Here is a 14,171-nt window from a genome sequence, read left to right on the forward strand (position 1 = left end):
CCTAATGTGCTATTCTTACTGACTTAGACCCTCTCGCACCGTTCGGTGCATTTTCCGGCAAGCTGTTTCCGCAACTCTTATTTTGAGTAATTCATTTTGTCGGAGAACATGTCCCGCAAAACCTCATGCGACACTCTGTTACAACCTTACTAAGGTTTCGACTCCCAGTTCGGCATATGCTTTCTTTGATTTAGACCCGATCTCTATAACTGACTCCTAAAATCTGTCTTACATGTGTATGCCTCTGATTTAGGGCTAGCAGACAGGGCAGCCTTCTTTTTATCCCTCTTGATTAAAGCCGCTTCAATTCTTTTGTTCTCAGCTAGGGTTGTCCCAGCACGCACAGTCTGTCTCCATGCACTCCGGTCTTTGGCTATGTTTTCCCACATACTTTCGCTGATGCCTGAGGCTCTCATGTCTCGCTTGCAGACATCTCTATATGTTAGTCTTGGGCGGCCCTTGGGTCTGACTCCTTTATATATATACTAGCCTGACATTACCCGCGGCCTGCGGGCACTGGCGGATCCAGGGAGTGGGGCGGTAGGGGCGATCGCCCCCCCACTCGGCCGACCAAAGGGGGGGGGCGGACGAACTTTAGTATAGGATTCACACAATTTGTATACGAATTTATTACTTATGTCAAAAATATATACTAATTATTTATATTTCAACCTATTTTTAGATTATTTCGCCCCCCCCTCTAGTATGTTGGCCGATTTGGTGGGGTCGGGAGGGGGCGATGGTATCAATCCCGCCCCCCCCCCAACTCGAAATTTATTTGTAGAAATCACAGCTTGCTAACAAAATCAATTAAATATCTATATTTTTTAAATTTATTATTGATATTTTAACCAATCTTTATATTATGTCGTTCCCTGTTTGCCGATTGGTGTGTGTGTGTGGGGGGGGGGCGAATACCTCTACTGCCTTTCCCATCTAAACCCTTTGAGTAGGGGGGCGGTCCGTTTTTAAGGAGAAATCATAGTTTGTGAACAAAATTAGTTGAATAAATATATACATTTTATATTATGTCGCTCCCTTTCTGGTATTTTGGCCGATTCGGTGGAGTGAGGGGGGGGGGGCGATTGCATGTACTGCCCTCCCCACTCTAGCCCTCTGAGTGCTGGGGGGGGGGCGGTCCTATTTTTGTGGAGAATCATAGTTTGTGAACAAAATTAGTTTAATATCTATATAATATAAACTACGTATTGATATGTGACCCAATGTATATTATGTCGTACCACACTCTAATCTCAAATTTTATCATTAGTAAATTTAAATGAAAAAGGATAGTACCAGGTGGGAGGGGCGATACATACAATCGCATTTCCCCCATCGGACAAATCAATACTTTTTCTTTTTGTATTATAGTTAAGAAATTACAAAATTTAAAAAATCTGTCACTAATATAATGTATATATACTATAAATTAAATTCTTATATCGAGTCGCCCCACCCCTATTCTTTAATGCCAAATGTAATCTTTAGCAGAAATTATTAAAGAAGCGAGGATTAATCATTTTCACTCTACCGCCCCTTCCCTTTCCAGACAAAGTTTATGTAATTTCACATGAATTTATCATAATTATTTGAAGAAGACTTTGCATTGGAAAAGTTACAATTCAAACAAAATTTTTCAGTATAAGAGTCATGATTGAGAGTTCTAAACCCAGATAATCTTTTCCTAGTCGCCTTTTCCCAACCTTTACTAAATCTGATATTTTTCTAGTTAAATAAATTTGGGACTATAACTCACAATTTATACTTCGATTTTCTTGAATACTATTTATCGAATAATTTTTTTTTTCGGCGGCGATCCTCAAAGCAAAAATCTAAATATGTGGGGTATCCTATCTTTTCAAGGAACAAATCGGTTTTATTTGCAATGTATTATGGGCCTATAAATTCATATTAGAATATTTTTCAAGTACAACATTATTCGAAAGGTCCTTTTTAAATAGTATGAATAATGAGCTTTAGGTCAGGAGAATGCGTTTCTGCAGTGAAGAATGCAAGAAAACGCGTTTGGCGTCGGGGCTTCGCCCCGAACTCCATTGATGAATAATGAGCTGTAGATGTCAGGAGAATACGTTTCTGCAGTGAAAAAAGCAAGAAAACGCTTTTGTCGTCGGGGCTTCGCCCCGAATCCCACAAGAGAACCTTATAGCGCTGCCCCAGTTGTTTTGTTTTTCGCCGAAGGTTGAGAAATGCTATATATAAATATATATATATATATATGTGTGTGCGTGTGTGCTGTACGCACGTTTATGCATATGGTTAGGGTTTACTGGGCGTTAGGGTTAGGGTTTGGAAAAAAATCGCCCCCCCCTCCACTCCAAAGTTCTGGAACCGCTAGTGCCTGCTGGTCTAAGTTTGTGCTTACTAATTTAGTGGATTGGATTTAGATGTATGTTAAACTTAGCTAATGATGCTTTCAAGTTTTTTTCTCTTTTGCTACGAAAATAAAATTAGTTTTGCGAAAATGGGTTTACCCGAAGCCGATACATTCGGCATATTAAAAACGAAAAGAGCGATAGCTTTGTTAAATAAATGGGATTATAAAGTGAACAATTAAACGAAATAATTTTTAGTACGCGATTCATGAATGAATATAGTTCTAGGCCTATCTCATCTCTGCTTCGCAGCTTTCGTAAACGAATGTAGTCTCTTAAAAATGCTTTAGAAAACCAAATTTGAATGTTTATTTGATTAAAATATGAAATGAATGGACTATAATTAGTATGTTCATGTGTTAAAGTATAAAACTATCTGTGCGAAGAGAAGTTTTATCATCTTAGAGTTGAATTAGAGTTTTAGATCTAGGGATGGGATTATAAAGTAATCAATTAAACGAATTAATTTTGAGTACGCGATTCATTACGGTAATGTCTAATGAAAGAATGTTCGCCAGGAAATCTGTAGTCACAGATATCAGGAACTAATTTATGTAAAAAATGCTTTTGAAACACAAAATTGAAGGTTAATTTTATTATATAATGAAATCAATGGATCTTCTTTTGTATTTTCATGTGTCAAAGTAAAAAACTATCTGCGCAAAGTGTATTTCTTAAAATTAGAACTAGGTCTAAATACTTTCGATCTTTTCTCATGTCAACATTGTAGACATGGCCTAGATCCATAAATACTGTAGCTTTAATAAAGTCGGACAACTTTTTTTTTTGTTTTTTGAGGGTCTTAAGTTTGTTTTAGGGCTACAATACATACACTACGGTCTAAGTTAGTACCCAAGGAACATTCCTGCCTAGTTTTATCAAGATTGGTTAAGCGGTTTCGATGTCTATAAGTCACATACATACATACATACATACATACATACATACATACATACATACATACATACATACATACATACTTACATACTTACATACATACATACATACATACATACATACATTACATACATACATACATACATACATACATACATACGCCTCACATTCTACTTATATATATATATATCTTCTGTGGCATTTTATATAGCATTTTTATATGTATCCCTGGATACAAAGATGATACTGAACCTGGCTAGGTAGCATAAGGATTGTTTTTTTAATCCTGTGAAACTGTTCTATTCTCAGATTCCAAAAACCTTCCTAATTGTTTAGGTATTTCACCAAAATTTAAAAAAGCATTTTTAATTTAATGTAATTTTTTAAATTTTGTATCATTAAAATTCAATGAATAAATATAGATAGCGTATGAAGTCAATATATTTTTTTAAAAAGATAAAACTAAGAAAACACATTTTAAGTCTTCACTAATCACCATTACAACACTGGTAACACTGTAAGCATGCCTCGTGATAAGACCATTTGGTAGTTCTTTTTCTTTTCTATTTCGATCAGCCTGAAATTCAAAAACAATTTTCTTCTAGGTGCCTTAATTATAATAATATTCAATCTAAGTTTTTTTAAACAATCTATCAATGTTTTGTTAATGTATGCAGCTCAAATCTTTTATACAAAGATTTTTTAAAAATCTTTTCAAAATCATTACTACGTGTAACCCACTGTAAAAATAAACCTTTTAAATAAAAAAAAGTTCATTATTGCACAACATATTGAAACATAACAGGCCAAATCATATTTGTGTGGCATACTGACTAAACATAAAAACCATGAAACTAAACAATGAAACGATATATGTTGACAATTAAATGCTACAGCACAATGACTATATTCTATCACTTTACATTAATAAAACTTACCTTTTCAAAATGATTTAATACAAAACACGGACAATCACAGCTGAATGAAACAAAACACTTATAAGCAAGCACAGACACTACTCACATCTATAGAGCATCCCATGAGGGAGCCACGCTCATTAGCTTTCAACATGATGTTGAGAAGGTTAGGTGGTGTCTTCCGTATTTCAAACATTTCAGTCACACCACCAGTGAAGTCTTCCATAGCCTCAATAGCGAGTCCACCATTCAGAGATTCATAGGAGCCCATCAACCTGTGGTATATACATTTTTGAAAAATCAATCATATTATGCAAAAGTTAATATTTTGGTAATTTAAAAAAAGAAAGAAGGAATTTGCAACGATACAACTAAAAACTAAGCAGTGTAATAAAAAAAAATATGCATGCAATTTTTAAAAGGATAAGGAAAAGTGGTGATTACTTGGCATAAGCTTTCTCCAAAAGAGAACTCCAGAATTCATTTTTCTCTGAAGAGTACATGTATACCAATTGGTTTCTGTAAGTTGGCAACCTGTCATCCACAACCACTTCCTGCCATTCACCTTGATGTCAAAATTTAAACCTGAAAAGTTTGAATTGGTGGACACAAACTAAAACACATGACTAAATTTACCTGGGAACACGCGTAGGACGTAATCATCTTTTTTTAAAGTAACGTCAGTATTTTATATAAATAAGATAACGAGTTTGTTTATAATTTCTAATTTTCAAATATTGATTACATAGTAAAAAAAAAAAGTTATGTTCCCTTTCAGACCTTGCGGTCTATATTGATTACATAACATGGGTTAATAAACTTTTTTTTATCCACTGTCAAACTTGAAAGATTAATAGTCATATATTAATTAATATTTCAGCAAGAGGTCATAATATATCGTATAAAACTCATTCGAAGTATTATCATGTTAAGTTGTCACGATCTGTTTTGAAGAGAAGTGTTATCTCTCAAATTATGTGACATTTATAAGTTCGGAGGTGCCTCTATTTAAGTACACTGAAGAAACACAGCTTAGAAAATTGTCCTTAAATTTAAAGACAACAACTGCCAACAACAAAATCTTTACCATTTTTAGGTATTTTTAAATGCCTCTTTACCAGTATCCAGATAAACAACATTTCTTTATTCATCGTTGTCATATTATAATGAGCACACATTCATTAACTGTAAAATTTATATTCAGTATGTAAAAGTTGTTCATCATGGCTTAACCATGGAACTATACTAAGGTTTAACCAACATTAACAATTTTTTCCCAATGAATACATTTGATGCTTATTGAAGAAAAATATGTCATATAACTCACTTAAAAATACCACAATAGTTATCTGTAAAAGATTGTCGAGAGTCCACCACATTTTCAAACAACTTTGGGTTGCAGGTGAGAGAGGCAACAGCAGCCAGGAGCCAGCAGGCACCTAACCACAGGAAAAGTAATATTGAAATGAATTTTAAAATTCCTTATGCATGCATTTAATTTTATGAGCAGTAATGATGAAATAAAAAAAAGAAAAGTCTTCTTAGTGAAATTCTAAACGACCTTTTCAGCAAGAATATAGCTCTATAGCCAGGACAGGAATAAATCCATATTTGGCAAAGTACTTTTTATTTTAAACAGTTAATTCATTTATCAAATTTCTATAGTATATAGAGCCAAGGAAGATTTAAGATATGAACTACTACCTAGGGGGTTTCCACAAAAGAGGGGCATCCACATCCACATCGAGAAAAAATCAAATTTTCAATGGTTCAGAAACTTTTACTTTATTAAAACATTTTATTTTTACATTTTTCACGACAATACATTACATTTTAAGGCTGGTTAGGAAGACTTTGTCTGCGTCGTTCACTTAATATATAAATGCAGCTCCATATTTACGGCTGTGCGACAGCCCAGAGCCCTACCCTTTACAAAATAAATAATATACATTTTGTTTTACAAAAGTAAGCATATTAGGTTTTTTTTATAAAGAAGGAAGATGTATAATTATTGTATTTCTGTCTTCTAAAGTATAGTATGCTTTTAGATATAAATATTTATATTAATAAGTGGATTTTGATAAAAATTTCGAAAACGTATAGGGCTTCCATAAAAATCTTGCTCCGGGGGGGGGGGGGCTTCCTCTTACTTAATTCCTGCCCTGTATGTCACTATATCAAAATGAAGGTAGTTTGAAAAGCTTGTGATAATTCAAGGAGAAACCAGTTTGACTTCAAGTAGCCACTTAAAGCTAAATGAATTCGTGAATGTCAAATCCAGATCTCATGAATGTAGTGCCTCTTCTACTGAGAGATCTTTGACCAGAGATCCAGCTAGCGGAATGGGTGTCAAAATCGGCCGTGGAAGTAGTATGTTATTCTGCCTACAGCTTGTGTGGCTTAAGATAGGTAACGTGTCCTCTAAATACGTACAATTTGATAATGTTTAGAAACTTAATACGTGCATGTTAGTTTTACATGTTTCAGATGTTCCTTCAGAGTTGAAAATAATCTACTTTTTAGTCCAAATCTCTAGCAGGTAGACGGAGATGGCAGCGGAAAGGGGTTGAAATCGGGAATCAAATCAATATAATACTGTTCAAACGTTTCACCGTCCTTCTGATTTCTTGTGAAGAATTTAAATCTGTCATACACTTTCAATTACTTTGTCTACAGTCTCATCTTCACATACTTGAAAAGTATTGTAGATGTCTCGAGCGGGTTCACCGATCAGGTGTAACAATAAAGCTTTCTTCACTGGCTCGGGCTTCGTATTTTTTTCAGTGGCGACCATAAACAGTTAAAAACTTTGTCTCCATTTTTTTCCATTTTTCAGATAAGTTGTCTAGTGACAACAGTTTAGGACAGGGCTGGCGAACCTTTTTCAGTCCGAGTGCCAATTAATTTCAATTTAAAAACAATGAAGATTGTTGCGTGCCCAGTAGGTCTACTAGTGACACCGCATAATAAAAGAAGTGCTACAGCCAGTAAGTCAACTGCATGTATAAAAACAGCTTAGTAACAATATTACTTGTTTATTCAATTTTATTATCCTGACCTACAGATTTGAAGTCTTAGGGCAGGTCAATCAGTGCGACTTCTGCTGTTGTGTGGTAGACGATAACAGTTTGATATCTGGTGTATACCGTGTATTCTTCAAAGTTACACACGCCGCACTTAGTTCATCGGTCAAGCAATTTCTGGCATCTGATTTAATATAATTCATTGTAGAAAATAAAGATTCGCATGAATAAGTAGACGAGAAAACTGACAGAATGGATGTTGCTACTTTTATCAGAGAATTGAAAGTTTTAGGCAGGTCATTCCAAACTTGAAGAATCTCATTTTCTGCTAATATCTGAGGTTCTAATGATCCATTTAACCATTCACGTTCAATTAATTCAAGTCGTATTCGTAAGTCAATAAATTTCTGTCTCCAAATTGCGCTGTACTGAAACTTAACAAGTTGCATTTCAAAGTCGTGTAATCCCATCCATTCTCTGAATGACTTTATCCTTGTTTTGAAAGTCTTCAAATAAATAAGACGCAAATTCTAACATTGCTTCCTTGATATAATCACCGTCACTTAAAGATTTTCCATGCTTAGCTATAATTTTTGAAACTTCAAAACTTGCAGCCACTAAGCTAGAAGAACTTTTAACAAAGTTTACAAAAAAACTGAATTGTAAAATCGCTTTTTTAAACTCACGTGATATATGTTCTTTTTGCTCATCCTCGCTTTTGCCTAAAAGCCAGCTGTGATTGGACTCAAAATGACGTTTTACTGATGAGGTCCGACAAACAACACTTTCCAAACACATGGCACATAAGGCCATGTTTTCTCTGTGAATCATTCCATATCTTTCAGTCCACCACTCTTGAAAAGGTCTGCCACTTCCTTCTTCTTCATTAAGTTTTCTTTTTTTTATTTTTGAGAATGACATGTTATGGTAATTATTCTGATAAACATTTATTGATGGCAACGCTAGCAATCGATGTAAGACCGACACGTTTTCAGTATCAACAAAATGGCGGAAGCTAATGAGATCTCGTTCAAATACGAGATTTGTCTTGAAAAAAAATTATTATGCCCTATGCTCCCCAAATAAAACAGTCATATGAAAAAATTATATGGAATATGATCCACTAGCGCCTCTTCCATATTATTTACATTTCTCGTAAATAATTGAACGTTATTAATTATGGTAATTTGAGATATCCGTGATTTTTCTTAAAATCACATTTCTTAATATCATCGTCGTCGCGTGCCACACAAAATCGTTTCGCGTGCCACCTTGGGCACGCGTGCCATAGGTTCGCCAGCCCTGGTTTAGGAAGATCGAATAATTCCATTATTTGTATAGAGTCTGTGTCTAGATCTAGAACAAAATAAACTAACGACACACTTAATATGGGTCAAAAAGTGTGTTGTAGGGTGTGAGGAGTTTCATTTAAAGCTAGTTAAAAGCTCACAGGAGAAAATGGCAAAGAATCATGTAACAAGTATCATCAGAGATTGCAGCTCTTGTGGTGGATCTCACAGAAAATACAATTGCCCAGCATTTGGACAGACATGCCGAAAATGTAAAAAGAGAAATCATTTCGCTGCAAAATGTCGTTCGAAACATTTCAAGGCTGTTGATTTACTGGAAGATGAAAGTTAAGCAAGCCAAGTTAATGAGTTGTGGTTTGAGGCAATTGGTACTGATTAGAGCTCTAGATTTACTCTAGATTATTTTGTAAATATAATCTAGATCTAGATAATAATCTGATATCTAGATTCAGCCTAAATCTATTAGTTACTGGATCTCGTGTAGATTTAGATGTAAATCTGATCTAGAATAGATTTAAATTTATAGATAGATCTAGATCAATATTTAAGTCAAGACTACAACTTGAATCTAGATCTAGACCTAAAAGATCAAATAGGCAGTAGATCTAGATCTACATTCAAGACAAAGTTTTCAAATAAGTCCGTACTAGAATTTAGAATCTAGAATCATTGTCCTTATTAAATTCTATTCTGTTCTTAGAAATCAATGTGCTAGAGGCATAACGGAAAAATGTTTTGGCATGATTATAAATGATCCTTGTCATTGAAGAAACGAACAGGCTGTAAGTTTTCATAATGCCCTGGCTATAATTAAAAAAAAAAACAGAAATGGAAAAGTGGTTTGAGTGCTGGTCCCAAAAAGCTCGTGGAGTCAGGGAGCGCATGAGGCGCCCTGACCGCACTTCCCCGTGGTAGAGGCTGCCTAGGCCTGAGAAAGCTATTAAAGCGTCAGATCATTTAAAAAGTTAGAAAAGAATTAACGAGCAAGACGACGGAGACCGACTTGTAGTTTAGAGTATACAACGTAGACTGAGCCCTTATTATGAAGTAAATTGTTATTCAAGTTCATATCTGGAATTATTCAATATATAATTTACTTATTGTTCTGTTGGCGGTTGCCATTCGAGGACTCGCGTATAATAACTACATTCAATTAGAAGATTGATCAACCAACCACAACGCATCAACCATCAACAGTTGGTATAATCGGAAACAACATTGAACATACCGAGGAGCACTTCAGGGATAACATTCTTGAATAGTGGTGAAACCGCTCAATTTTGGGTTGATGCTACCAAGGATTTGCAGTCGACAAATACACCAAGCAAACACCAAAGTCTTGAATTTGTTAGTTATTCTAATTCAAATAGATTTTAGACTCTATTAACTTTCTTAACTTAGTCTGTATCTGCTACTCTAGATATAGAAGAAAATTATTACAGAACTCGACTTAACATTCTGTATCTTGAAAAGACTTGATTTACTATATTCTTCATAAATGTCTCGCGTTTCGAGAAATAATAGTGCTCTGTTCAAAGTGTATTGTTGTGTTACATTTATTGAATGTATTAGATTAGATCGTCTTTATTGATTGCTGACTGTTCATTTAAAATATTTATAGACGTTTCTTCAATAAATCACTCAACCATAACCATGACATAATAATGCTCGTAGGAAAATAAAGAAGTAAGCCCCCGTCTTACACAATTTTTTCAGGAAATGGAAAGGTTACCTAAATTCCCTTGACGTACATCAAATCTACTGGCACCTTGGGAGATCCATTGCGGGTTGTCACAGATTTCCTGAAAAAAAAAAGACAAAAAAAGGAATTTAGACCTATGTAATGACGTAAATCTACTAAAATACCAATATCATGGCTTTATTTAACAAGATTACAGTGAACGAGCAGAAACAAGTCTCATGTGACATTGTTTTAGTGCTATGACATGGAACTTCTGACCACTGGTGGATCCAGGGGGGTGGTGGTAGGGGCGATGCCCCCCCTCTGCCGACCCCCCTCCGAAGGGGGGGAGGAGAGCGTACGAATTTTAGTATTGAATTCAAACACTTGGTATACGAATTTATTACTTATGTTAATAATATATATTAATTATTTATATTTCAACTTATTTTTAGATTATTTCGCCCCCCCCCTTATAGTATGTTGGCCGAAATGGTGGGGTCGGGATGGGGCGATGGCACCAATCCCGCCCCCCCCCCCTCATAAACAATCGAGTGGGGGGCGGTCCAATTTATTTGTAGAAATCACATCTTGTAAACAGAATCAATTAAATCTCTATATGATTAAAACTTGTTATTGATATTTTAACCGATCTTTATATCTTTATATTATGACGTTCCCCTGTTGGCCGATGGGGGGACGAATACCTCTAATGCCCTTCCCACCTAAACCCTTTAAGTGTGGGGGGGGGGCAGTCCTACTTTTATGGAGAAATCATAGTTTGTGAGCAAAATTAGTCGAATTAATATATACATTTTATATTATTTCGCTCCCATTCTGGTATTTCGGTCGATTTGTGGGCTAAGGGGGGTGGGGCGATCGCATCTACTGCCCTCCCACTCTAGCACTCTGAGTGGGGGGGCGGTCCTATTTTTATGGAGAAATCATAGTATGTGAACAAAATTAGTTGAATATCCTTATAATATAAACTACGTATTGATATGTGAGCCCATTGTATATTATGTCGCACCATACTCTAATATCAAATTTTATGATAAGTAAATATAAAATGAAAAAAGTTGTACAAGTTTGGAGAGGCGATACATGCAATCGCCTTCCCCCCATCGGACAAACCAATACTTTTTTTGGTATTATGGTTAAGAAATATAAAAAATCTGTCACTAATATAATTTATATATGCTATAAGTTATATTATTTATATATTCTTTAATGCCAAATGCAATGATTAGCAGAAATTATAAAAAGGAGCGAGGATTAATCGTTTTGACTTTCCTTTCCAGATAGAGATTATGTACTTTCACATGAATTTATCATAATTTATTTTAAGAAAGGAATTGCTTTGCAAAAGTTATAATTCAAACGAAAATTTTCAGTATAAGAATCACGTTTAAGATGAGTTCTAAACACAGATAATTTTTTCCTAGTCGCCTTTTTCCAACCTTTACTTAATCTGATATTTTTCTAGTTAAATAAATTTAGGACAATAACTCACAATTTATGCTTGAATTTTATTGAATATTATTTATCGAATAATTTTTTTTCGGCGGCGATCCTCAAAGCCTTAATCTAAATATGTGGGGTATCTTATCTTTTCAAGGAACAAATCGGTTTTATTTGCAATGTAATAAGGGGCTATACATTCACATTAGAATATTTTTCAACATTATTCAAAATATCTTTTTTTACAGGATGAATAATGAGCTTTAAGTCAGAAGAATGCGTTTCTTCAGTGGAGAATGTAAGAAAACGCTTTTGGCGTCGTGGCGAACCACTGAGCTTTAGATGTCAGGAGAATGCGTTTCTGCAGTGACGAATGCAAGAAAACGCTTTTGGCATCGTGGCTTCGCCCCGAACGTCACTGATGAATAATGAGCTGTAAATGTCAGGAGAATGCGTTTCTGCAATGAAGAATGCAAGAAAACGCTTTTTGCGTCGGGGCTTCGTCCTGAACCCCACTGGGAAAGCTTACAGCGCTCCCCCAGGCCCCTAAGCTTGCAAGAGAAAGGCCTCAACATGACCGTTTTTTTTTGTTTTTTTTTTTCGCCGAAGGTTGAAAAACACTGCTTTTTTATTCTCATCTATTTATCTATCTATCTATCTATGTACGCAAATTTATGCATAGGGTTCGGGTTTACTGGGCGTAAGGGTTAGGGTGTGGAAAAAGAAATCGCCCCCCAACTCCAGAGTTCCGCTAGTGCTTCTGACACTCTGGACACACGAAGAAAATAAACAACTCAGTTACATTTTATATATAATGTCTTGTTTATTTAAAAAAAAAGAAGAGGTCAGAGATTTACATTAATGTGCATACTAAATCGGAAGATGTCAGAGATTAACAAAAATGTGCATACTAAATCGGCACCATTTAGACTGACTTCTTGTCTAGCAATTTTCAAATGCATTAGCATTCTAAAAACAAGAAAAAATACACATAGGCTTACTATTAACAGTAATGGTACTGTTATGCAAAAAGTTCTTGGAAGATTAGAAAGATTACAATTTTTGCTAAGAAAAAAAAATCAATCCGAAAATTGAAAGGATGGTTTGGAAAGAAGACAACTTAAAAAAAAATCGACAGTTTCTTAATCTAGACACATGGGCATGCTTTATCTACGTTTAATTTGTGTTCTCCAATTTTGTTTGAAATTCCACTAAACTATATAAAAAAAAACTTTACACCATACTTAATAGCATCGCAAAACTTAGTTTCAGCTGTGTACCAGCAGCCTGGATATCAACACAATTTGATATCTTCGATGTTATTGTTAGACCTATATATTTCAATGTCTATGGAGTTATATAAGACACAGCTGCGAAATAGCAAACCAACTACCCAACTTATTCATAGCTAAATCAGTGTATGAAGTATACTTTCTGCATTTTTGTTTGTTACTATTTTTAAAGTTATATTAGTAATTAGTTTAGTGTGTTGTCTGGTTGCTTAAGCGACTCTATCCCCTTGGTCATAGACTGATGTGCATAGATTAAATCCACCGAGTAGCGTTACCATCAGGCTACTGTAATTCTTGTTAGCCCGGGTTCTTGCCCGCTAACAGTTATAAAAGAAGACTTTAAAAATTTTACATATAAAGTCGAGAAGAAGGAGTATTTGTAATTTTATAATAATATATGGAATCGTTATCACTAAAATGTTAGTTTTTAAACTTACACCAGGACGCTTCCATTCATATTGTTGAGAAGAAGCACTACTGAAGAAAATTGAAGTATCCACAGCTTCGAACTCGGGATCTTCAAACAGTATGCCGTCTCTTTGGCACTTGGCCAAGATCTCATCGTATTTATCGTATTTCTGGTAGGCTAAACTGGCAAAGGGATTTTTTTTTATCTGCCCTGGTGTTTCGCCCAGCTATCGGCTGTCTTGTGGAAAAGTTCTTTCCGTTGGACAAGTTAACCCCACAGTCCACCTTGATGCTTACACTTTCGCCGTTTTCTTCTCTCATGCCAAGATGGCGGTTTTGAAACCCTCGTTTGATTTTTTCCATTTCCTCTCTAACATTGTCAAATTTCCTAAATGAATTCATGGTCTAGTCTTTAAAACTAAATTGTTTCAATTGTTCCACGGCAAAATTTGAGGACGTCAAGTGTTCGACAACCAGCTCAAACCGGCCTGAAAAAAAACCCAATAAGTTAGTCAGCAGACGTCAGTTAATCTCACACACACACACACATCAAATAAACATGGAAAACCTTTTTTTAAGAATTTTTTTTTAAACAGTTGTTACTTTGTGTTAAGAAATCAATAATCGATTAAGTAAGACTTGATTGCAACAACGAATATGGTGTGCTAAATATTCTGAACACAATGAATGTATATGACTATTTTGAAATTCTCAGAAATTAGTCTGTACTAAAAAATATTCTTGGTTCTGAACTACATGGCTGCATTTGACACTGGTTTGATCATTATG

The 14,171-nt window shown here is 35.0% G+C and overlaps 1 protein-coding gene across 2 annotated transcripts in view; it reads right to left on the reverse strand.

Moving 5' to 3' along the window:
• LOC129925297 (calpain-B-like) overlaps positions 1–13,838 on the reverse strand; it is a 72,643-nt gene extending 58,805 nt beyond the window's left edge. The window contains exons 1-6 of one of the 2 annotated variants that reach the window (XM_056024824.1): positions 13,412–13,838; positions 10,273–10,342; positions 5,535–5,646; positions 4,652–4,772; positions 4,314–4,482; positions 3,787–3,867 (exon numbers count right to left, since the gene is read on the reverse strand). In XM_056024824.1, coding sequence (XP_055880799.1) covers positions 3,787–3,867; positions 4,314–4,482; positions 4,652–4,772; positions 5,535–5,586 — 423 coding nt within the window. In that variant the 5' untranslated portion in view covers positions 5,587–5,646; positions 10,273–10,342; positions 13,412–13,838. Of the gene's footprint in view, positions 1–3,786; positions 3,868–4,313; positions 4,483–4,651; positions 4,793–5,534; positions 5,647–10,272; positions 10,343–13,411 lie in introns of those variants that run through there. The other variant, XM_056024825.1, reaches the window with a different exon arrangement.
• Between the last annotated feature and the right edge of the window lie 333 nt (positions 13,839–14,171).

The sequence above is a fragment of the Biomphalaria glabrata genome, chromosome 3, assembly GCF_947242115.1.
Source record: "Biomphalaria glabrata chromosome 3, xgBioGlab47.1, whole genome shotgun sequence".
Taxonomy (NCBI): domain Eukaryota; kingdom Metazoa; phylum Mollusca; class Gastropoda; family Planorbidae; genus Biomphalaria; species Biomphalaria glabrata.